The sequence below is a fragment of the Thermobia domestica genome, chromosome 6 (genome assembly GCF_964235325.1).
Source record: "Thermobia domestica chromosome 6, izTheDome1.hap1.1, whole genome shotgun sequence".
Classification (NCBI taxonomy): domain Eukaryota; kingdom Metazoa; phylum Arthropoda; class Insecta; order Zygentoma; family Lepismatidae; genus Thermobia; species Thermobia domestica.
This window is the reverse complement of record NC_137459.1, coordinates 166,470,020-166,495,595: the sequence shown is the minus strand read 5'-3', so window position 1 is coordinate 166,495,595 and position 25,576 is coordinate 166,470,020. Positions and strand designations below refer to the sequence as shown.

The window sequence follows — 25,576 nt, the reverse complement described above, 5'->3', positions numbered from 1 at the left end:
TTCTGATAAACAATGTGTGTGTGAAGTTATCAAGAGTTATTCTAATTTTATCACAATACTAATTAGTACAACTAATTTTATCCTTATTGCCTGGGAGGAGGCCATCACATTACAGTCACGTGCGTTGTTCTCAGCGACCTGGAAATCTATATATTCGGCATTAAAATCGGTTATTTTATATCTCTTCCCTCCTCCCCCTCTCAAACTGTGGAGCTGAATTTGGATTTAAACAGCATCGGAAGTGCCGCTATTCATCTCAGCGACCCCAAAAACTATAGATTCGATACTAATATCGGTCATTATTGATCATTTTTAAATCTCTCTCCCCCTCCCTTAAGTTTGACCGTCGAAGTGATATGACAAAAAACACCTCAGGTTCGAACTTTATCTAGGTTGAAAATTTGATCGAGATCGGTCCGGTGGTTCAAGAATTATTGTTTTATTTATTTTCATGTACCTTCCCCTCTCACCCCCCTCCTCTAAGTTATATCGTCAAAGTGAAATGATAAAAAAATCTCAGGCTTGAACCTTGTCTATGTTAACAATTTGATCGAGATTGATCTTTTGGTTCATGAGTTATAAACTTTTATTTTTCAGCTTTTCCTCTAAGTGCTACTGCTAAAGTGAAATAATAATAACTCTCAAACACGAACCTCAAAATGTTGAAAATTAGATCAAGATCGGTCGGGTGGTTCAGGAGATTAGGAGTCACAAAGACAGTCACTTTCAATTTTATAATATAGACTAGCCATTGGCTAGCTGGGGCTCCGACCCCAGGCCCCCAAGTTTGCTCGCCCTACGGCCTCGTATTTCTTATATATCGGCCTTTGCATCAACAGTGAATTTCGTGAATTTGCTCATCCGGGGGCTCCACACTCATACATTGTCTTTGCTCGGCTTACGGCCTCGTTCCTCTTGAACCCACAATTCTATAGTTTCTTTTCCTATTTCAACTATTTAAACATAAGATTTTGTATTCCAAGAAAACGCCCCTTAAAATAGCATGGAAAATTCTTCATTCTCCCTTTAGATCTCTAAAAAATTAAAAATATTCCTGTCGGTCAGTCCTGAAAGCCTAGAATCATGCGAAATTTCATCATTCTAATCCTGCCGGAAGTATCTAAATATTTTGGGGTGTAGAAGACGTCCCATATAAATAATATGGGAAAGATTTTTCAGTTCCTCGTAAAACCACAATACGATTGGATTTTTTTTATTTCTGATGATCCACTTTGGTAAAGCTAATGAAAACGTACAGCGGGGGACACTTCTAAATGGTACACCTTAGCCGTAAATCTCCATATGGCTGTACCATTTAGAAGTGTCCCCCACTGTACAAGCAAACCGAATTTCAAGTTTTTATTCCAATTCTAAGTACCTAAAACATGAGATTATATGATCGAAAAAAAGGCCCATTTAAATAACATGGGGAAATTCTTCATCCCCTCCTTAGACCCCCTAAAGAATAAAAACATTCATTTTTGGCCATTTTTGGCAAAACTACAATCATGCCAAATTTAATCATTGTAGCCCTACTGGAAGTGCTCAATAATTTATGTCAACTCATGTAGTTTTATATATAGTTAGGATAGGATAATATTACTTTATTAAACTACTGTGACATTCATTAAGTTTGTGTAACGTCTGAAATCATGTGAATTCATAAGCTATGCAACAGATGGTGATAAATATTATTACACGAAAACAACAACGAACTATTTTGTTTCTAACAAACACTGAGCCACGAGACAGTAATAATACGATGACTCAGAGTATAAAGGCGTTCTCTATGTATTACAGTACATAAACATCACGTCTGGGCACCAAACTTAACCCAATGCGATTTCTTGTTATGATTTGTGAGAAATACTGTCTTTATGCTGCCCCCACTCCATGTTTATCTTAAACTTTTCAACCTTGTTACCACGGAAGTGACACTAGTCAACTATGACAAGCCGACACGTGGGTGGGACGAAGTAAAATGTTTTAAGATGCCTTCTACATCTGCAAAGACGGAAACACAGAGAACAAAGTTATGTAAACAAAACCTGGACACCTGACCTTTTCAGTGTAATAAACATCACGCGCTGCGTACTCACACATGAATCATTCTTAAATGATATGTTTTTAAAAGCGTTTCACTAGACCTCAATATGAGTTGGAATGATGATTTTTTTAAAAACATCATAATGAGATTCGTTGAGAAGCCGAGCTTTTGATTGTCTCTTTTCAGTAGCTTATATATTACAGGAAAGCGGTGAAAATACTACTGATAAATGCAATATACAAATTCGGAATTCAATTACGGCATGTTTCTTTCATACACGCTTTTAAATGACCAAATTTCACTCTCAGTGTTGTTACTCCTTCCCATACTAAAACTATACGCATAATCTAATCGGTCATATATCTCCTGCTGAACAATCACCACACAATACGCCTTTTATTTATTAAAAAAGAAAAAAAAATACAATAGGGGGCCTGAGTCTGCACCCCCGTTCGCTACGAAAGCTTATACTGAACGCCCATGAAGTAAAAATGAAATTAAATCTTTCAGTTTAACGTCCCACGATTATCTCCTTTAGGCTATGATTAAAGAAAGTGAATGATGATGGAAGAATTAGTAGAACACGAAAGTGGAAAGAAACGGAAATACCCAGGGAAAACATACGGACACGATGTTGTCTCCTACAAAGTTACTTGTCCGGGGATCGAACCAGGGACCCCACGCATTAGACATAAGCGCTCTACTACTGAGCTACCGTACCCTCTGCCAATAATGTATTTATCACAGTTTGAACAAAAATATTTTGTGTTGTTTTTGCTTTTTGACTACTTCGTCCCCCCTCCACCATCTGTCCCTAACGGATATGGTTTTGAAACCTAGATATAAAGACGCTGCTACATCGTGAGAGTGGGTGTAAACTCTCTAATTGAGGCTTTCAAACCCGGAGATGAAACCTAAAATACGCGAATAAAAAAACTGTTATTAACCTGCCAAGCTTAGTGCAAGGGCAACAGGGGCGCGGATTCACAGAATTGATGTTGCCCAAGACACAAGATAGTACTTTCACGAGCAATTCCTTCCGGCCTAGGGATAGCGCGCGCGCCTTTGGTGGATGGGGCACTATGTTCGATTCCCAGTAGAAGCCATTAACATTTGAACGCATTATGCTGGTTGGGGTTTCACTGTAAACTGTAGATCCATTTCTTATATAACTTGGGTGCTGAAAAGAGACCCAAACAAGCATCTTCACGATTCCTATTCGCGACAAGGCGGCCTCAAATGTACCTAAAAGAGAGGCTAAAGATTGTTACCAGATTTTCTAGATTGTACATCCAATTCTCAGAAATAAGGTGCCATCCTATCAACCCCTACCAGCACAATCTAGTTGCGTCAATGGCACTGCACATCTAAGCATTTGTTCCTAGATTCCCAAACTTTTCTTGCAGTTAAATGTTTCAAAGTTGGTCAAATTCTTCAAAGTTTGGATTTATTTTCTTAAAAAAAAAAAGAAGTAAATACAAATTTTACGCCATTACATGAACATCGCTTCATGTTCTTATAATCAAATTACAAGACATTAAAAACTGAGCTTTTACCTATAATATTGCAAATGAAGCACCAACAGTAGTACTTCCTACTATTACGCATGAGTAATTTTAATACCTTAAATTCAATTTTTATATTAGCTGTTTATACAAAAAAGGCAGAAATGCAATTTCCAGTTTCGTATTAAGAATCTTTATCCCGGCGAAATTAAAATACCGCTAATTTTACCGTAATTATGTGATACCTTCAAATAGAAAAAAGATAATCGAAATGTGGAACAAGAGCTCCCTAGACAATATTATTTTACATGAGAAACCGTTATCACGACTCACTTATCTGCTTTCGATTTCGAGCCATTTTGAAAATCGGCATTTATTTTCGCGTTTCTAAACGGCTGAAAACAACAAAAATTCCGAGGACAGCCCCTCGTATTCTGTTGTTATTGTGAGTATGATTATTATTGTTGTGAAGCTATGTAGGCTACACCTTTCGGTGTACCAAATCCATATGTTAAACTTCATGATTCTTTACGAGATTCAGTATATATATTTCCTCCCACCTCAAAACTACGGGTAGTTTATTGAGGGAAGCCAATCGAAGACAGCGATTCACTCAGGAACGGATCTACTTGTGTGTCTTCCATAATGACTAGGATCACGCAAGTGGGACTTATACTTTTATAATATTGTAATGTTAGAATGTGCGTCCACTTCTGCACACGATAATTCTTCAACAAAAGCAATTTTTTGCAGTAGAAAGCTAGAGCCATTGTCTCGGTTGAGTTCGTTAATGGAGATAATCCACCAACTACAAGTTGTAGAAATCAACCATTTTAATGTTGATCACTATAGAGCAAAAACTGTAATAGATAGAAACGGTTCATCCAATCGAGCGTCTCAAGAATAGGCCTACATTCATCTCCATCCCTAATTCTTTACTAAAAACGGAATTAATAAAAACCCATTACAGCGTCTGGTTTTATTATTGACCTACATAATCAGAAACGATAAGAGAAACCGAGAAGCGATTTTGTTAGAATCGATTTAGTGTTCTAAGAATAGATACCATCTTCTCTCTGAACCTTACATTCAAACAGAAAGTGGCAGAAATCAACCACTTCCGGTTTTAACGTTGATCACTACAGAGTAAAAACGGTCAGATAGAAAGAAATGGTCTTCTATAGTCAATTAACCGTTCCAAGAATATATTCTCTACTCTAATCTCTCTACTAAAACTGGAAGGGTGGAAATCTAACATCACTTCCGTTTTCAATATTAACTGAGAAAATATCGCGTGATCCTCTTTACTGTCATTTCCAGAGTTTGTTTCTTCAATATAGCATGATTTCTTTCTGTCAAAAAATCAGTGGAATTTGGGTGACTTTTTTAGTGATTTTCTTGGAAATAGTACTCCTAATTTTATGAATAAATGCTAAAGAAATTGAATTTTTAGAATAAGTATATGTAGTATTTCATACTTGACCCTGTAATATGGCACAACTTTTATTTTTGTGAAGGACTCAGAAAGGATATTACACTGGTGAGGTAGGTAGTGTTGTCACGAGACGAGAAATGCCTCGTTTCGTCTAGAAAACGAGGCAAGAAGTCATTTTTTAAATTCGAGAAGTCTTGTTTTCGAGACCAGAATCGAAATGAGATGAGAAATTTCTCGAGTCTTGTGGGAAACAGTATTTCACTAAAATATTAGATCTAAAACACGTTTTAGTGTTACATAATACATAGTATAATCCTTACAAAGTCTATTACAATCACAATACATAAAATACGAAGCCATTTTTTCGGAAGCCGAGAGTACCATGTTCGTCTTCTTACCTTCGAACCTTCTATAACGCTCATGTTGCCGAATGTCAGTTAATATTTACGTAAACAATATGCACAAAAATCGATGCCACACACGTTGTTTTCTTTACGGAGACTTATAAAAGCAATAGGACTACTGGTGTAACAAAACTTGTCCGCGCACTTTAAAAATAACACCACAATCGTTTAGAATAAAAAAAAAATGATGATAAAAAGAAAGAAAAAAAAAAAGAGAAACATCGCAAATCAAGAGTGTGACTCATTCTTCGGTGGATTGTGAACAGCACAGAAGGCGACAGTATGTCTCCGAAACGAATTCTTAATACCTCCTAACACACAGTAAAGAAAGACTAAACCAAATTCAATTGAGCTGTTTTATGAAAGAAATACATTTCTTTCAGTCGATTGTTTTAGCAGAAGCATTTGTGAAACCAAAACCTACAGCTGTAGCTGGTGTGGATGAATTCTACAGCATAAAACATGAAACGAAAAGTGTTGAGAAGTATATAAATAAATATACACAGACCTTTGACACGTTTCTTGAGTTACAATGAACGTGATAAAAGACAGGAGAAAAATGCATCCGCTCGGGCTACCAGCGACGAGTCTCACTGCATGATTGTCAAATTTAATCGATCAAAATCAACTGCAAAACAAAATGGGATATCTACAAAACTGGCCAGTCATTTACTTGAGATTGACCATTGAAATACTTATCCAAAATTATAATGTCTTACGTACAATAGTTTCTGAAATAATCATGACCAAATTTTACATGCTTTTAGATAGAAACTCAGTGCGCTCCAAGGGTTAGAAACCGCCAGGGAAATAAATAATAGCGCCTTTAGTAATCCAAAAGCAAATGGGTATCCACGAAACAAGCAACGATAAATCAGCAGCCCATTGATTCTGCAATGGGAAATGCTTCTCTCGTCACATAGGTACGTAGATAAGGCGGCTCGCGAAAGAAGTCACACTGGTAAAAAGTAAAGTGTCATCGTTTCAAACTAATGGAATAAAAGTTATCCAATGTATTTGTTGTTCTATACAACAATAGTACATTTCGAAAAAGCTTTCGTCTTTTAGTTTTCCCCTCACGAACCGCATCTGATACGCGGTTCAAGATAAACGTTCCGACAGCTAGGTGTACTGTAAGACAAAGCAAGGCGATAAGATTATCGCTGTATCCATTGCAAAACGAGTTGCTCAATATTAAAAACTGACAGACTAGGTTTCTGATACCTATGGATTTCGCTGTGGTGCATAGGGAATCAAATAATCCAGTTTATTGATTTTAACATCAAATAATATAGTTTATTGATTTTATAAGTAGGATCTTTAGGTAAAAACCTATTTTTTTCCTCAGAATGAAAAATAACGTCGTATATGAAGGTTTAATGACAAACAAAAGCACTAACACCAAGTTTTATTTGCCTAAAAATGCCTAACTGAACATTAGATCCTATTTTTGCCTATTTTGCGACGTTACACAAGAACTATATGCAATCCATATACGACGAAGCAATATCCAGAGTAAGAAATGACATAGGAGATTCTTAAATTTCGTTATAGATGATGAAATCACTGACGATCTAGGACGATCCATTAACAACTTAGTTGTCGGGAAACTAAACTCTGAGGCACAATCAACCGCCAAACAACTTTCAACAACCAATTAGGAAACAATACCACACTTTGTGAACAATGAACAAAAGGTATTGTACCCAACAATCTTGATGCGAAGAAAGTGTTTCTTGCCTATACAGATGCTGCATCATACTTAGTTGGTGCAATGAAGTTGCTGAAGGTGTTCCATTTATCCCTTGTGCATGTGGCATGTCTCGCCAATGGTTCAAATCGTGTTGCCGACCAGATAAGAGTAGAATTTCCAAAGATCAACAAAATGATCTCTATTGTAAATAATGTTTTTCTTAAGGTTCCATCGAGAGTACGGTCCTTTAAAGACAAGCTTCCCGATACCTCTCTGCCACCTCAACCAGTGTTTACATGATAGGGTACCTGGATGAAAGCAGTTGAGTGCCATAGTGACCATTCTCCTGCAGTAATGCAAGTCGTTGAAAATTTAGTGAAGGATGCTTACAGCGTTACTGCTGCCAAAGAGTTGAACGATTCTTCCATTCCTACAGATTTGGCATACATCCGATGGCACTACACATTTCTTGTTCGAGTTATTGCAAAATTAGGAATACCACTTTCTAAGAATATTGAGCTTCTTCAGGAAATGAAGCAAAAGATCGTGGAAGTTCCCGGTGAAGTTAGAGAGAAAGCGAAGGTAAAACTTGAAAATGTATTGGGAAAGAACTTAAGACAAGAGTTTGTGTGCAGCAGCACATATTTTGACTGGGAAACAAAGTGAATACAAATGAGAAATACCAATCGAACATGTAACCAAGCTGAAGTTTGTCTCCATCACGTTAGTTGATGTGGAACGTTCATTTTCTGTGTACAAGCTCACCCTCATCAACAAACGCTACAGTTTCACCAAAGAAAACTTGGAAAAAGTGTTTGCTATTTACTGTGAAGCCAATTACGGCATATGTGGTGCAAAAATGTGAAAGTGTGTTTTGTACTGAAGATTTATCTATAAACATATATACTGAAGATTTATTAAAACTTCTTAATTTCAGCAATATTTCAATATTCAGCAGGTTAAAATGTAAGATAGCATGACGTGTGTGCGTGCATTTCTCTATCTTCAAGTTTGTATCCACATCGTAATGCATCATACCATTCAAACTGAGTATCTTGAATAAGAACCTCTTTTTCTTAATAAGAACCTCTAATGCCTAATTTAGCATTTTAGGCACCTAAAATATACTTTTTTAGAACCTAAATATCCGATGTCTCTTTATAAGATATGCCAAAACAAAATGTAGGTGTTATTACATGTTTCTTTTGAATAACTAACTACAAAAATAACTAGGCTGCCTGTCATAGATGCTAGAACAAGTGTAGAATATAGATATCTTGGCACTCCAGGTAGTACAACTTATACAAATAAGGCAGCATAATTTTAGTATGGCAAGCCCTTGCAAGAGTAGCTCTGTGCGTGATGTTTATGTATGTTTATGCTAAACTAACTTTTCCTGCCCATCTCCGATACCATGTGAAGGCAGAGATAGAAAAATGGATATCAACGCAGTTTTGCAATCGTTTTGTAGCGAGTTATGAAATAATTTTCCTAATCCTCAAACGCATCAAATGAAAATTCTCAACAAGCTCATCTAACAGAGGCCCTTTATTACGAGTAGCTCGAGTTTCATTTTGATAATAAATATATAAACAATTAAATATGGAAGTACAAACACATGGTGTAATAAACACCGACCGTTTGGAGTCTTATTCAGGATTGTTTTTCCTTTTCTTCCAAGTTGATAGCATTGCACTTTGAACTACAACTGCCTGCACGCGCGTGTGAATGAAAACTCCAAGTGGGGGGGAGAGAAAATAAATGTTTACCTTCTTAAGGCTGATTCCTACTAACAAACAAATAGCTGCCGTTAAACTATTTCCAACATATATATTCTTTAATGTATTTAGAACGTGTGTACACATACAGATGGCGACTATAGTCACGTGTACCACTGTCTAGAAGAAAATTTTACGATTGTAAAGTGGGTAGGCGAGTACGTGCTAAAAAGGCACAAGATCAGTATTGCCAGAGCTAAAAATTACCCTATACTGTAAGATAAATTTAGAAATATGTTGTAATGCTGGGAAAACTCATTCAGATACACTATACAATATTAATTCTAAAAGAAATAACTTATAAATAAACACAACAAAAAGAAAAAAATCGCAATTTTACACAAGAAATGTCGAAAAATTACTAAGGAAAGATATAATTTAGATGAAAATGTTCAATATCATTACTTATTGATTTATTATTATTTTCCATTAGTATTATTTTGCAGTTCATTTTTAAGAGCAGGAATGTATGAACTCTTGTTGTTAGACGATCTAAAAGTTTGGTCAGAATATAAATAGCTATGCTACGTTTCGTTTCAATGGTTTAGTTCGCTTGTCTTACCATAATTAGTGAAGTGCGAGCCCCGGCATGACTGTCTATAGAAACAGAAGTTTCAGTTAACTAACCTATTATGAGGCACATGGGAAGCCACTTGAAGTACCAAATCTAAGAAAACCAATAACGATCATTTAAGGTCATGGGGTCACGACACAAACATACACATTTTCAACTAAAAGCTGATATGACATAGCCCTTCGTGGAGTAGTAACTTCAGGGTTTTGAGTGTAGAGCTTGTCTTAAAAGTATTGAGCTCCTTGGTATATATTTTATTTAAGTCACATGTAAGTGTAAGAAGGGAGTTTGGGGGCCACGGTGGCTCAATGAAGCTCTTGCCTTTGTTGAGTGGAGTCCGTGGGTCGATCCCCGGCCATACACGTTTGTGGTTGGCATAACTGTGTTCGTGGGTTTTCTCAGGTATTCCGTATCCTACCACAATGTTATTCCATCGATTCTTCCATTCATCATTCACTTCCCTTAATCATTCGTCTCCCTTAGCCTAAAGAGCATAATCGTGGGATCTTTAACTGAAAGATTTCCTTTCATTCCTACAAGAGAGTTCCGTTTCACAGTGTGAAACTACGGTAGACTTCCAAATTAAGCGAATTCAATACTCAAACTTGACGTAGGACGTCAGCGAGTACTGAAACGAAAAGAAGTATTTGAGATTTGCATTCCAGAAACGGTGATGACAACAACGAATGGAATAGTGGCATGACAGGGAGAAAACAGGGAATGCCCCCCCCCCCCACACACACGGTGTTTGCCTATCACAAACACAACATGACATGAGCTAGGATCGAACCAGCGACCCCACACACTAGAGGTGAAGTATACGGCCCCATATGTAAGTACTTGTTGCAAAAGAGGAATTAGATCAAAGATAGAACCTGTTCCTCGAATGCTCAGTCCATATCACGCCATTATACTCATTATCTTTTACTTTTTTGCCCTATGGGACAAGCCTTAAAAAGGAAGTGGTTTACAATAAAAAGAAGAAATCAGAAACGAAACGTATCCTTGGTACTGAATTCATATAAAAGATTTGCTTGTTGCTAACTCTTTCCGTTTTATCCATTATGCGATCATTCATTACCGTTTTTGCTCTATAGAAATAAATCTTGACACGGGAAGTACTGTCACTTCCGGTTTTGGTAGATTCTAGCGAGTGGTGATGGTATATTCTATTGAGACGCTGAATTGACTGCTGAAACCCGCTTGTCGCTATCTATTACCGTCTTTGTCACATGACGATCACCGTTAAAGCCAGAAACGGGTGACTGCTACTTTCGATTTGAATACAGGCATAACGGAAGATTTAGGACCTATTCTTGGGATGCTGATTCGATTACAAAAAGGCACTTCTCGGTACAGCTTGCCGTTTCTGGTCTATGGAAATCAAAATTAGAACCGGAGGTTTCAATCACTTTCGTCTTTTGTTACAGTGCTGCAGGTAGTAATGTTATGTTCTCTTGAGAAGCTGAACAGTCTGTTACTATTACCGTTTCTGTTCTATAGTGGTTAACGTTGAAACCGGAAACTGTTGGTGTCTATCACTTCAAGTCTGAATAGAGAGCCTACGGAAGAGGTTGGATGTATTCTTGAGACGCTGAATCGATTCCAAAGAATCGCTTCTTGACATACCTTAGCTTTTGCTCTATAAAAATCAGTACTGAAACCGGAAGTGCAAGTAAATTTGACTCACTTCCGGTTTTGTAATATATTGCAGACGATGGTACATGTTCTCTTGAGACGCTGGACCGACTTTAAAAATGGCTCAATCAATTTCTTCCAGTTTCAGTAACATGTTAACCAATGAGATGGAACTTATTCTTCGGACGCTGAGTCGATTGCAATAATAATAATAACACTTTTTGATCTCTCTTATTGTTATGAATGATGTCTGTCGAGAGACAGACGGACGGATGGACACAGCTGTTCTTCTATATGACTTCCGACACTTATACATAGCATAATTTGGTACCCTAAAAATATGAAATGAACTTTAGTTTTAAGTCCCATGGATATGCCCTCTACGATAAAGAAGACACCTGAATCAGTGGGAAACCGAAATAAGATATAATTGGTAAAATGCGAAAGTGGGAAGAAACGAGAGAACCCACGGACGCGATGTTGTCCACTAGAAACTTGTAGGGTCCCTTACACCAACGGTGACCGCTGAGCCACCGTGACCCACCCACCCTCCGCTATGAAAGCATATCAGCCCGCATCATCACTGCAGTTCTCTAAAGCAGATTCTTTTAATCTAGAGTTCTCTAACCTATTGTTCAAGTAACTTCTCTATTCTCCCAAAATGGGAAGATCAATACTCAAAATTATGTTATTCCATTAAAAAAAAAATGACCAAGAACAAATCATTTCGCTACAAGGAACATGGATATATGTTAATGGAAACATTTTCGTGACTCAGCAACGTAACATTAGTACACTGCTGCTTATGTTATTGTTTTGGGTGATACTGTGTAGTACAGATTCGTGTGTGCAATACACCAGACTCGATGGTGCAAACTGAAAAACTCAAAGAGGACAAATTGCGAATGTGTGGTTAATCGGAGCCACTGTAACGAAATATGTGTGTTTAACTTGATGACACAAAACACTAGACGGAAAAAAAAGTAGAGAACGTAAACCCAAATTTCCATTACAAAGAACGCCCAAATGGAAGGGAATTGTCATAAACAACCACAGAACTAAAGCGGAACAACTTAATACAGAATTCAATCAAAATCCAGAATGACTGATTTTATGATCACAGCGTAACGGGAGGTGCATAAACTCAACATCCGCGGTCAGGTTGAAATTTCGAAACCCGTGATCAACGCGGTACTTATCTGATTCTATTATAACTATCCAAGGACGAAATACTGTCAGCAATTAAGTGGATATCTCTAACAACAGCAAAGTTTTCCAAGATGACAACGTTAATATGAAGTCAGGCCTATTTAAACGTGATTTGAGGAACAGTAACATGAACTTCCACTTCTCTCCTAGCCCACTCAATTCCCAGATTTGAACACTATTGAAAACTTATGACTCATTTCACAGTAGCGAACATCCTGTGTAATATCCTCCTCTATCATTAAAGATATGAGTGCTACACTGCATAAAGAACTGTCCAGTATTCCTCTAAGAACGATTCACGAATTTTACGACCCAATTCCGCGATGAATACAGATTGTACTTCAGCCAATGGGTGATCCAACACAGTACTAATAAGGTAAGCTGAAATATTGTAAGAAAAACAAAACTGTTAAGAATACGAGATGGAAATAATTGCTAGTGAAATCGTAGGGCAAAACAGATAAAATGAATTGAGAAAGAAGATACTCGGCCATCATGGCAGTGTTGTTATTGAATATCTGAAAGTAAAATGGAACTTGAAATAGAGGTAAGCATATCCAGAGAAGCTTTTTAGAAGAAGGGAATCGTATCTAGTATTTGGACAATACGGATATAAGAAACAAACATTTACTATGTGCTTTGTGCAGAATATTGTACGAACTTACGTGAAATATAAGCATAGGCAACGAGAAAGGTCTAAGAAGCCCTCGAAAAGTGGGTATGGAGGAGACTTGCGAAAATTGGATAGGTTGAACGAAAACCAAACGATGTGTTAAAAGGTTGGAGATAGTTACGAAAAAAGGATAAAAGATATTACTGATGAAGAAATCGTCTAATTCGAGATGCTATAGAAGATAAAATCGTGGTAAGAAAGGACTGTACGAACGGAGACGGGAAATGTTAAACCAAAACAGGTATTGTACACAAACTTAATTCTGTCAACTATGGAAGAGTCCTCAAGATAATGGCCGCACTTATCCATACTTTTATTTATTTATTTTTCTTTTGACATATTGCTCTTCAGCAGTGACCTCATATTGGTGAGAAATCATCAACCATAAGTTTATTAACTGAACGTTATCATTGTGTTTTTTTTCCTACTTCGACTTAAATATCGATTACCTCACTCCACGTCTGAGATCGTTTTATACCGGTATTTACTGATATTGATGAGGCGTTTTTTTTTTTTTTTTTTTTTTTTTTTTTTTTTTTTTTTTTTTTTTTTTTTTAATAGCCCGGGGTGGTAAAAGTTAAATATTACCCTGCTCATGACGACTATTATGAAAAGCTATTAAATTACCAACCAACATTTTCCACACTAAATTTCAATTTAAAAATTTAGCACATCAAGAATGAAATCGTGTGACTTACTTCCTTGTTAACGTTAAAATAAAAATCAATTTATTCCTTCAGAAGAAAACAAATTTGCTTTCTGTAGTTTACCATGAACATCCTAAATTTTAAAATTCCATCCTACTTTTCTCCCGCGGTATGTACCTGTAATTCGAAGGGGAAATTATTTCACATGAGAGCTAAGAAGTGACCCCACGACATACTATACCAAAAATAACGGCAACCAAACCAATAATGCAATTTTCAGAAGGTTTACATACATTTTTTTTTCATAGAACTGTTTGTATCTATCACAACAAACATGTCACCATATTTATAGTATAAGTCACCATTACTATGAAGAAAAACGCTCAAACCGTAAGGGTCTACTACACTCATAAAATGCATACAAGTATTCCAGGAAAAAGAAAAAAAACTGGCTGGCAACCCTGATGCAGCAAGCTAGAAGTCACATCTAATCTGTTTCCAATGTTTATGTAAGTAAGTCGACATATGATTCCTCGCAACCGGCCTCACGTTCCAAGTATCAAACAACCCAAACCCTTCACATATCACATAGCACGAGTTACAATATACAGATAAATGGCCTATTTCAAACATTACCCCTTTAGTGTACATCGTAGTTCAATAAATGATAGAATGTAATGTGGTGCGAAGGATTCAATGTCTGGTCTCACTCCACTAAATCCTTCTATCATTTAGTGGTTTTCTTTGGCCTCTGTAACCTGAGGCAAAACTATTAACCTTTAAACGCAAATCTCAAGAATCGAATTATATACTCTTGTGAAGTTTTCTTTTTCTTTTCTTTTGCCTCTTTCTCATTGCAAGATGTATCTCTTGCTTCAATGATATTAATAGCATAACACTGGATAAAATTCACCCAGCAGTAAGAGAATTAACAGTTTCATCTAGCGTACATCTGCTATTACTCAATTAACTACACGATTTCTTTTAAAACTTCCATCTTAGTATCACAGCAAACAAAGACACTGAACATTCAACCTTCTAACACAGGCTTTGAAACTGTAGGATTAACGAAGCATTAACACTAAAAGTTCAAATTAGGAACAAATTACATCCATGCCATCACATTGTTCGAAAGGCTATGAACGACCAGACGCGCATGTTCAACTGTGCGATCGGCAACCAGCACACCGTGTCGTGGTTTCGACATATGCATACCGGGAAACCCCTAGTTCAGGGTCGTGACGGGGATAAATAGCGTACCTTTTGACACCCCCATAAAACTTTAACCAACCAATCAATCTAGATCATTTTACTTTCAGCAAGACAAAACCACTAGCTGAAAGTTATAACCAATTAACGTATCAACTAAATGATGTGACTTTATGTCTAATTACTGAAAATAACAATTTCACTTAATCCTTTCGCAAACATCTTGGATATAATTACCATAATTTTCACTAGTTAGTATCGTATTCTTACTTTGCTACATCTGTATCAAAATGCACCTATATTCCTGAATTTCAGGAAAAAAATGCGTCACTAGGTAAATTCTATCATTTCCCAACGCTTAGAAGCAGAATGTCTAAAATTTGTGCAAATGAATGCGATGTACTAAAATTATCTCGCCCCTACTTGACTCTTCATAAAACTTGCCGTATTGGATTTTCCGCAATTCATGCAATGAATGAGACATTCAAATTCTGCATATGAAGAAACATATAGATTCTGCTCCTCAATCTTACTTCATAGGAGTGAGATGCTTAAAATTTGTACTACAGCACGTAATGTTTACGAGTACTTACTTATACAACGAAACTTCCTGCCCACATATCCTAAGTTTGTAACAAATTCTTGCGCTATGAGACGCTCAAGATTTTTTTATACACAACAATAAAATCGTGCAAGTAAACAATACGTTCGTGTTTCGCGTATCTAAAGTCCCTCACTTTTGTGTATTTACATCCAACGACTGAAAAACTAGACACAATAGTAACTTCTCAAACAATACACTTTTCGTACATTTCTTCGGTAATTTACGCCACTGGACAGTCAAATGGTGTCAGAGATTACAGAAACCCCACAATCATGATATTATGTGAGTTATGAGGACCTAAAGCTAACTTTGTCAACGATTGGCGTATTGCACCTACAAAATTACGTATTTTTGAATCAAATTTAATAGAATCGTCTAGGTGTTAAGCTTTCCTACGGGAAGGCACCTTACAAGCTACATCATTAACCAGTTGGCATTTTGATGAAAAGTCTCGATTTGATTTCTAAAAATAGCCACATTATTTTACATACAAGAAAATTATTAGATATACTGAACTGACAATCTCTGTCTTCAAATCCATTAAAAAAAGTGATGCTAAAACACATGCAGAAAAATCGAATAGAAAAATCCGTACAAAACAATCAGAGAAGTCCTAGTATATACCCACCCATATTTTGCTCAAATATTGCATCACACTAACATTTCACAACTCAATTCTTAGTACTTAAAAATACTTCACGATAAACATGGTTTTTCATTGATACGTGACCAAACCATAGTAGTGTCTGGACACACTCCTATTCAACCATACTATTCAAAATAAAGAAAATCGAAACTATTCAGACAATCCGAAACAAAATTTTGCGAGGGGAGGGAGCAATCGTGCAGCACATCACTCACCCTGTTAAAACCTTTATTATCAGTATCTACTGAACATGTCATACTATATGCAATGGCTTGATGGCTTGTTCTAGCCCCACCAGATAAATATCTTGATGGCCAACCTCCCCCGAAAACTTCTTGCAAAGTTCTATTGTTAGTATCTCCAATGTAAAACGGCACTCGGACATCAACTGAGACATTTATAGGTACTGTAAAATCAGTAATACTTTTCGCCTTTTAACCGTTAAAAAAAAAATAAATAAATAAAATAAATAAATAAAAATAAAATAAAAAAAATCTACGTTTGAAGAAGTTAACAGGGCGTAAATAACACAAAACCAAGTTACTTTGTTAAGAGCATCGTCTGGTGTCTATCTAGGATACTATATATTCTCAACTAAAATACTTCGTTATAAGGATAAAAGATAACGATAAGCTATATGTTCAATGGAATGAACATACAGATAATGAAAGGGCCAACAAGGGAACTGAAATCAAATTTGACACTGACCGCCTATAGTTCTGAGCAAGGGTGCAAAGCAGGAACTCAGGCAAAATCTGGAAGTGATTCAAAGTAGTGTATAAACAGAAAATATTAGAGAATAACAGACACGAGTGAAACTTCGAAACTATATATGACACAACAGTGAATCAAACTGTAATAATAAAAAAAAAAAATAAATAAAAAAAAAAACAGCAACGAATAAAAGAAAACAACTACACATATTAATGAACAATATGAAAATCAGGAAGAAGTTTAAAACAAATACACCCTCCTTCACAGTTCATTATTCACTAATAAATCAATAACAATAGTTTAAACACTAATAACCAAGGGACTGAACCAGTGAAAGACAGCCTTAATAAGAAAATAATCTTATCAACAAGCTCTTCCTTTCATCCTGTGTCGCATAATCTAATCAACTATTATTTATTTAAAAAAAAAAAAACAGCATATTGAAAGTTTGACTAACGCTACCGAAAGGAGAAAGAATGAACAGAAAATACAAATAAAACCTCAACATTCAAAATCTATTGCGAACTCTGTTGCATACGAAATATCAGGAAAATGAACGAACCTCCATTTAAAAACCTATCGGACATTATTTACACGCGTATGCACCACAAGACCAATCTAAACGTGCGAAGAATGAGCTTTGAAGTGAGTGGATTTTTTTTATCTTTTAGAACGGTAAGCTCTGTTTTATATTTAAGAAAAACAAACACCTATATTACTTTTTCTACCTGTAAATTGACAACTACAGCGTGCCCCACAAAAAAGCAGGAAATTTGGATTTTCTACATTAAGAGCGATTGTATGTACAATAATGTGTGTTATATGCAGTTGTATAGTTTTGTGCTGTTCCATTGTGTGTATTACGTATGTGCACCCAGATGTTCCAATACATTAACACAGTTATGGGTGATCACGAATGGACATGGCAACAAGACGGGGCGAAGGCCCATACAGCAATCGATACTGTGACATGGGTAAGAATTAATATCCCTGACTTCATCGAACTTAACGACTCGCCGTCTAAAAGTCCAGATCTCAACGTGATGGATTATTGCATTTGGGGTATACTGCTACAGAAAGTTCAAGAACACAGGAGAGACATCACAAACATTGATGGCCTGAAAGCTGTACTGACAGACGCCTGAAACAACGTTACCCTTCAAACTATCCAGAATGCCACCGGAAATTAGTATATATATATGTGAATTATGAATAATTATAACACAAATCAAGAGTATATAATTTTGCATGATACAATCCCACATACGAACAAGGAAAAGAAAGTACTCCAGAAAAAAATTGCGTATTAGCTCAAAATAATCCGCATTTGTAAAATGTAATGGATAAAATAAATAAATAAAAAGACAAAGAAAATATGCATCTTTCTCTTTCTCTCACTGAGTTCCTGGATTATGCAAATATGTCGTACATCAAATTTTGTCACTTGAAACACGGATAAGCAGTGAGATGTAATTTTGGTCGAAAATCTATGCCTACATGATTTGGGATATATTCTGTATGTAACAAAGAATAAAGCAAAGCTAGCCATTTGTTCATTATTCATAGATAAAAAGCTAATCAGAAAAGTTGTACAGAAATGCTCATTTGTAGTAACTTTACTAGATCTATTAACAGTCTTTACATCATAGGTGTAACTATATGTGGGGAGGAAACCCCAACAACTTTGCCTCCTCCTAGAATACGGTGGATCCCAAGTTGAAACTGTGATGTTTGAAAGGTTCTTCAAATTTTCAGAAATAAGGTGCCATGAACACAAACTAGCAAAATATCCTACTTATGCTAACACTACATTCAGGACAATCAAATAAACTAACCAATTAAAAATTGAAACGTACAAAACTGAGAATACTGCTATGCAAGTTACGAGCAATATCTTAGAACAACGAGTCAAAAACACCTTCATTACTATCCATAAAGTTTGTATCGTGCTTGGAAGGAAAGGAAAAAGAACAAGTAAGGTGATTTAAAATGAAATCTTACCAAGAACCTTGAGAATTCTGATTGTATCGACCATAATATTCCTTTCTATCAAATTACCGGGAACATCAAAATTATTTCCCAAAATAAGCAATTTTTGAACCAAAGCTCCTAGAAGTCAGGGTGAAACCGCGCCGAACTAAATGGTGGAACATGGAGATACAAGGGCGCACATTATTATTTACATTTAGTTTTTAAAGTTCTTCTTCAGCGTAAATATTGGAAGAATGCAAAATCTCATGCTCAACAGGAGATAAAATCAGCTGAATTGAAATTTGAAATTCATGAACCAAACCTTTTACTGCTGACTTGTCTCTTTTCAAGACCTTATAAGCAAAAGGTGGCAGTAGCAATTCGGTCAGAACTAGGTGAACAAATGTCAAAATAACAGTGGCAAAGAAGCGTAAGTAAAAATTTGTAGTTCGTCAATCATGGCATGATGCCTCAATAAAACTGCTCTTGAAAACTTACCGAGACAAGCTTTAATGTAATTTTTTATTGAAAACTGAAAAATAATATAGTAATACTTCGCAATTCTAAACTAGTATAACTCCACCCCTTACATGTGAGTTCTATATAGCTGTGTCCAAGATTATATGTACCCGACGACTTGAGAATTGAAGGAAAATCTCTTGCTAAGGAACTTCTCCAAATAAATCAGTGCATTATCCGCACTATACATAGCATCCAGAAGAAGCTACACCCCTATCCTATTAATAACTTATCGCACGAGGGATGATGACAAATAGAGCCTATGATATAAACTTCTAAGAACATGTGATATAAACTTCTTCAGGTAGATTGCCAAAGAATAGCCAATGAGTCTCACTTGAAAACACCTTACATCAGTGCAAAGTACGGGAATGTTGTACATTATTTAGCAAATGTACTTCTGAAACGATACCAATCACCATAACACCGTACTACATTCCGATACACAACTCGATGATATGTAATCCTCAACATATGTGGAAATACGAGGCACTGCTTTTACATAAATAATGCAAAACAGAACCTACTATGGGGGCAAAAAGGTTACGTACATCCACATGCTCATCAGCTTTGAGTATTACAAACACACTAGTGTCTATTAAAGGGATCAAAGAAACAAAAAAGCATCGGACACTAGCAGAGTTTAACGTGTAATGGGGAAAATACAAATACAATGAAAATAATTAGCAACTGCTGCTGGAGAAAATACACATCCTAAAAAATCAGCTTACCAGAAAATAAATAATAACGAAACGCGTAACGCTCTTAATATGACTGCTAATATTTCATTTAAGAATCATCCCAATCACAATTACCCTAAACTTACACGGAAACCAAATAATAATAATAATAATAATAATAATAATAATAATAATAATAATAATAATAATACAGCTAATGGAATTTTAAGACTTAAATCAATGAAAATCATGAGTGGTATGTTTCCAACAAACGAAACTATTACTGTGCAACACTTCAAAACTCAAATAGGAATAACCAATACTTGCATTGCGATTTAGTAACTGTCAGCTATACCTCCTGAAGTGAACGAGAAACTTCCCTTCCCATATGAACCAGAAAACAATAAGCAGTCTATCACAGCCATATTACCCAAAGAACTAACGAACACTCAAAATCAACTGTACCGAAAGAGAAAATTAATCTAATTAACCAAATTAAGATAAAATGTGTTGACAAACGCAAAACGCCTATGATAGGACTAAAGAAAGAAAAACTACTAAACGCAAATTCCAGCGAAAACATCCCATACCAGAAACTGATCATTCCCTCCACTAGACACGTGAAACACTGTCTCAAACCATCATTACAAAATTTTCTAATAATGTCAACACCAATATATATGAGACCTTTTTTTAACTACAACAATACCTTTCTTTAATTGTTTTGTTTTAAAAAATAACGAACACACTGGCAACAAATATATAGATTCAATTAGGAAATAAAAAGTGCATTTTCCTGATTTCTTAATATTTGATCTTCCAGAGGGCAGTGTCATAAACATCCTCTAGGAAAATTCATTAAAGCCTAAAAATAAATATTGATCTCGACAGGGAACCTACGCAAACCATATAAATATGTGTCACAAGAGGTAAAATTACGTCTTAACTAATTTCAGTGAAATATGAAATACACGAACCGACCCCCGGTCTTTGAAATATATATTCCTGGGGTCAGTGTACTGTTTTTCTGTTGCACGATAAAAACGAAAAGAAAAATGTCTGCATCACATCCTGTAATTACGGACATGAAATCTTCCACACAATTTCAAAGATACACCTAACAAATGCTGCCAACATTTTCTGGAAATTCTGCACCGAAAGAACAGAACGACATGAAGACATAATAAGACCGTACCATACTGCAAGGAAAATCCAACAGTCTGACATGCGCATAGATGAACACATCAGAACTATCAAAATAAACGTAAATAAATAAACTGCATTCCAGAAAAATGGCTCAATATAAAAATTAACCGAAAACAGAGCCCCTGCACACACATCTAGAGAAAAACAAAACACGAACTAAACCGATTTGAAGCAGATTGCACAGCAGTAATTATATTACTGCAGCTATTTTTAAAATATGGGGTACCCTCCTTCTTGTTTTCTTAACTTCAAGGAACATTCATAAGAATTGACGTTGTGCTGAGATAGAAAAAAAAAAGCTGTAATATTAAAAAGAAATGTATTCGTGAGTAAGAGACAGGCAGCCATCATAGCACCGCGATCATTGTTATTAGATAACTTATTAAGAAAAAAAAAAGAAAATAGAAAAAAAAATAAAAAACTTCCTAACGAATTCATTTGCTGACCCGATATCATATATATATGTATATATATAAAATAATTTTCCCATAGGAATTGCTAGATATTTACGTTCTTCTCACCCTATACAACTTCCTACAGTGCTGACATCTATGATGGCGTTTCAGACTCAACATGCAACATAAGAATAACAGTGAGCAGACTAGCGTCAGCCCGTATCTCTCCAGAACAAAAAACACGCCAAACCGCTGGTATAGAAAGGTGAGAAATTCTACAAAAAGAAATAAGAGAATGAAACTGATTTATGAAGATAAAACATGCCATTAACAAAGCAAAACATAATACGAGTGTTAATAGGTGAGAGCAAGTACATAGTACTGCCAATACGTTTCTTATAATATATAAACATGACGAAAAGAACTAATAAGACCCAAAATGCTGACTGAAACATTGCGACAACTAAAAACTAATACAACAGGCCGACACGAGAATACACACAAAATCGAATGAATTTGTCACGATCGCAATTGGAATCGAATATATATAATACAAGTTATATTCCCATAAGAAACATCAAATTTCTATTCGGTGTATAACCAAACCAATACAACCGTTTATATTCAATCCCTATTAAAGCGGACTAATACTATAACCAACATAACGAGGACTGCGCTACCCATGTTACTAAGATCAGAAAACTTTGTTTTGGAGATCATACGCATTTAACTAGCATATATCAACGAATGTAATGAAATCAATTCATGCCAATAACAACAAAACATTCGCAGCACTGATTTAGTCATACATGAAAATAAAGAGTCGCCACTGAAACATATTCCCACATTCTGAAGTGAGAAGTGAAATTCAGTTTTCACACACTTCCTTTCCTTTTCTTTTCCGTTGGGGTTCACCTTTCTATATTGATATTTTACCAACGTTACGACACCAGGACAACAGTAGCAACATATCAACAGACAGCCATGCGTTGCATGAAAACTTGTTTATTTACAAGTTTGGATAATATTTTCACGTCTTTCCTTGACACTTAAAGAAACTTCCTTCGGATACTTCAACTGTATTCGTGCACGAAGTTTTATATTTTGCAAACAATACTGAATCATTGGAAATAAACATCACAACATTCACTTGTTTCACACAACAGATGATCATGATGTATTGCGATTTTAACGCCATCTTGGGGGTGACACCGGACACCACAACAGCCACATTGGTTTAACTTGATCGAACACAAGACTTGGACGCACAAGGTCTCACTGCTTTTTCAAAGTATTTCACGCCACAGCCACAACGTGAAGATTTAACCACTAGAAAACAGAACACTTCATATAAACACACAATATTGTTCTTCGCGATGAACGCACTTGATCATACTTACTTTTCACGTGCTTGAGCATCAGAAGGTACCGTAGAGCTTTTCCCCTTCGCGTACATATTGTAGACTTCAACTGTCACGCACCTGTCAGACTACCAAGGCCGTCAGTGACCCCGTGACCATGGCAACGTCAAGGGACTTGTCAAACGCGCGCTGCTGATTGGCTCTGCTGCTCATTTGGCAGTAGGGAGCCTCACTACTACAGTTTGCGTAAGCAAGGAAGATAGATGAGGCGCTGCGATTGGCTGAACCATTATAGAGCTGCGCTGTTCCAGTTATTTAGCTTTCTCCCTAAACAATACTAAAACAAACACATCTATTTTGCATGAAAAAAAATATAATATTTTGCTTTCTCAAATGCTCATAATTATCAATGCATTGATAATAGCAAAATATTCTAATAAATGTGTTCTTTCCTATACTTTCAAGAAATACACAGCGAAACATGCAACGTAACCTAACGGAGATTGTATTAGAAACAATGAGGGGTGTAACCTAAATATACAACAGCTTCGTGTATAGCTGGAGGCAGTTGACGAGGGTTTAGCGCTTTAGTAGAAGTCAATATCAACCCATGCTAGGCAATACAATTTTCACTATGGTATAATTATTGTCACATTAATATTAGGATTGTGTACCAAAAGCCGGCAGGTTAATATTTGACAACTCTGCAATGATATTCCTTTAAGATTAAGAAACAGGAATGAGTGAGCCTGTGAAGTTCTGATTATTTTCTTTTTTTTTAATATCAGAAATCAAATGAAAATGAAATCTTTCAATATAGCATCCCATGTTTATTCTCTTTAGGCTAAGAGAAACAGATGTTTAACGCAAGTGAATGACGATGGAAGAATTGGTGGAATGATAATGTAGGAAGAAACGATAGTACCCCGAGAAAACGCACGGGCGCGATGTTCAGCAGAAACTCAGCGACCGGGGGTCGAATCAGGGACCCCATCCATCAGAGAAATCGCTCTTCCGGTGAACCAACATTTCCCTCATTCATACGAAAAATAGTTGAATGAGATCATGGTTCATATAGAATGAATTGAGTTTCAGTTTCTCTCCCCTCTATGTCTCTGTCGTTACTTTTCCACCTATTTCTCTATTTGAGTGAATGCTAGAGTAATAACTTGAGATCAGCAATTCGGCACATCTCGATTTTGAAATTGAAAGGAGCAAGTTGTATAGTGTCCTCTGTGAATTTCATACGGTAAAAATTGGGGTCCATCATGGCTCAGTGGTAGTGTTCACTTCTGGTGCATGGAGTCCTTCGTTCGATCCCAGCTCATGCCAAGTGAGTTTTGTGGTGGACAAACCGTGTGCATGGATTTTCTCGGGTGCTCCCGTTTCCTCCCACTTTATTTATTCCACTATTTCATTCATTTCTCATCATCACCCGTCTCCTTCAGCGTGGCCGGCATAATCGTGGGACGTAAAACTCAAAGATTTCATTTTTCTTTTTTTGGTAAAATGTGGATTAAAGTTGTTCTCGTAATTCGTACATTAAAAGAAAAAACAATGGATGACAATGTAGATGCATCCCACACAATATAAACATTTTAAAGAGTAGGCATCGCATATGATAGTGTGTAATGTTTGTGATTTCTTTAGAGTTACCAAGTTAAATCTCCGTAATTATAGATTAAACAAATATTTGGTCAAAGAGAACAACGAAAATTACTTGTTTACACATATACTATTGGTCTTAGGATACAAACACTTCTGCTAGATGTTTTGTCAATAAAACAAAATGGTTATATAAAAAGCTCATTATTTTTCAACTAGAAGCGGTTTATTTCAAAAAGTTTGGAATGCATGCTCCGATCGCTGCTGCACCGCAGTTTATGTGGCAACGTCGCGAGTACGAGGACCTTGGCCGAACCAGACTCAGAGGCCCTCAACCGCGGTTTTTTACATATAAGGGCGCTCACGCCGGCGTCAAACTCGCTTCGCTATCCTCGAACAAACTCTATGGATGCTCGATGAACTTTGCTAAACAACAAGCTTTCTAAACGGATATTAAGTGCATATATACTTGCTATGTAGGATTTATAAGAAAAACATATGTTCATATTTCTTCCTGCTCACCATCAAAATCTTTTCATCTTAAATCATTGTGTAGCCTTGTCAAAAACCAGAAAGAACTCTCAATGTATGAATGCTAGAAAGTATTCAAACTTAAGGGCGAAAGTTGCGTGTTCTATTTATTTTCAGTCCTGTCCGCTGGGTACACCATCGCTTGTCTCTTTTGTTTGATATAACCTGGTAATCTTGCTCCTACATTAAATATTATATTCAATTGTAATCACTGTATGCGTTTATTTGGGGAAGTTCAATTTCACATTTTTTTTTCCTATGCAATCCACTTGAGCTGGACACTACCACGTGCTGCTATTGTGCTTATAATACAAAGTAAGATTTTATATTACGCTAATACTTTTAAACTATTATTAAATACAAGGCAATGTTTTTGGTTAATTATATGATTTTTGAAAACATAACTTTTTGTGTAAAGTGAGAAGTATAAATTGCAACGGACAATAATTGAAGCAGGGATGCGAGCTTATTTACTGCATAACTTTGGATTACCAATAACAGTGCATCGCTCATTGAACGGCACTTGCAGCAT

The 25,576-nt window shown here is 36.1% G+C and overlaps 1 protein-coding gene across 14 annotated transcripts in view; it reads right to left on the bottom strand.

The window, feature by feature from the left end:
• Nucleotides 1–23,138, bottom strand: part of Ssdp (Sequence-specific single-stranded DNA-binding protein) — a 690,704-nt gene extending 667,566 nt beyond the window's left edge. For 5 of the 14 annotated variants that reach the window (XM_081762324.1, XM_081762333.1, XM_081762325.1 and 2 more), the window contains exon 1: nucleotides 22,948–23,136. In XM_081762324.1, coding sequence (XP_081618450.1) covers nucleotides 22,948–23,003 — 56 coding nt within the window. In that variant the 5' untranslated portion in view covers nucleotides 23,004–23,136. Of the gene's footprint in view, nucleotides 1–22,947 lie in introns of all 14 variants that reach the window. The other 9 variants (XM_081762326.1, XM_081762331.1, XM_081762337.1 and 6 more) reach the window with 3 other exon arrangements.
• Nucleotides 23,139–25,576: the final 2,438 nt, after the last annotated feature.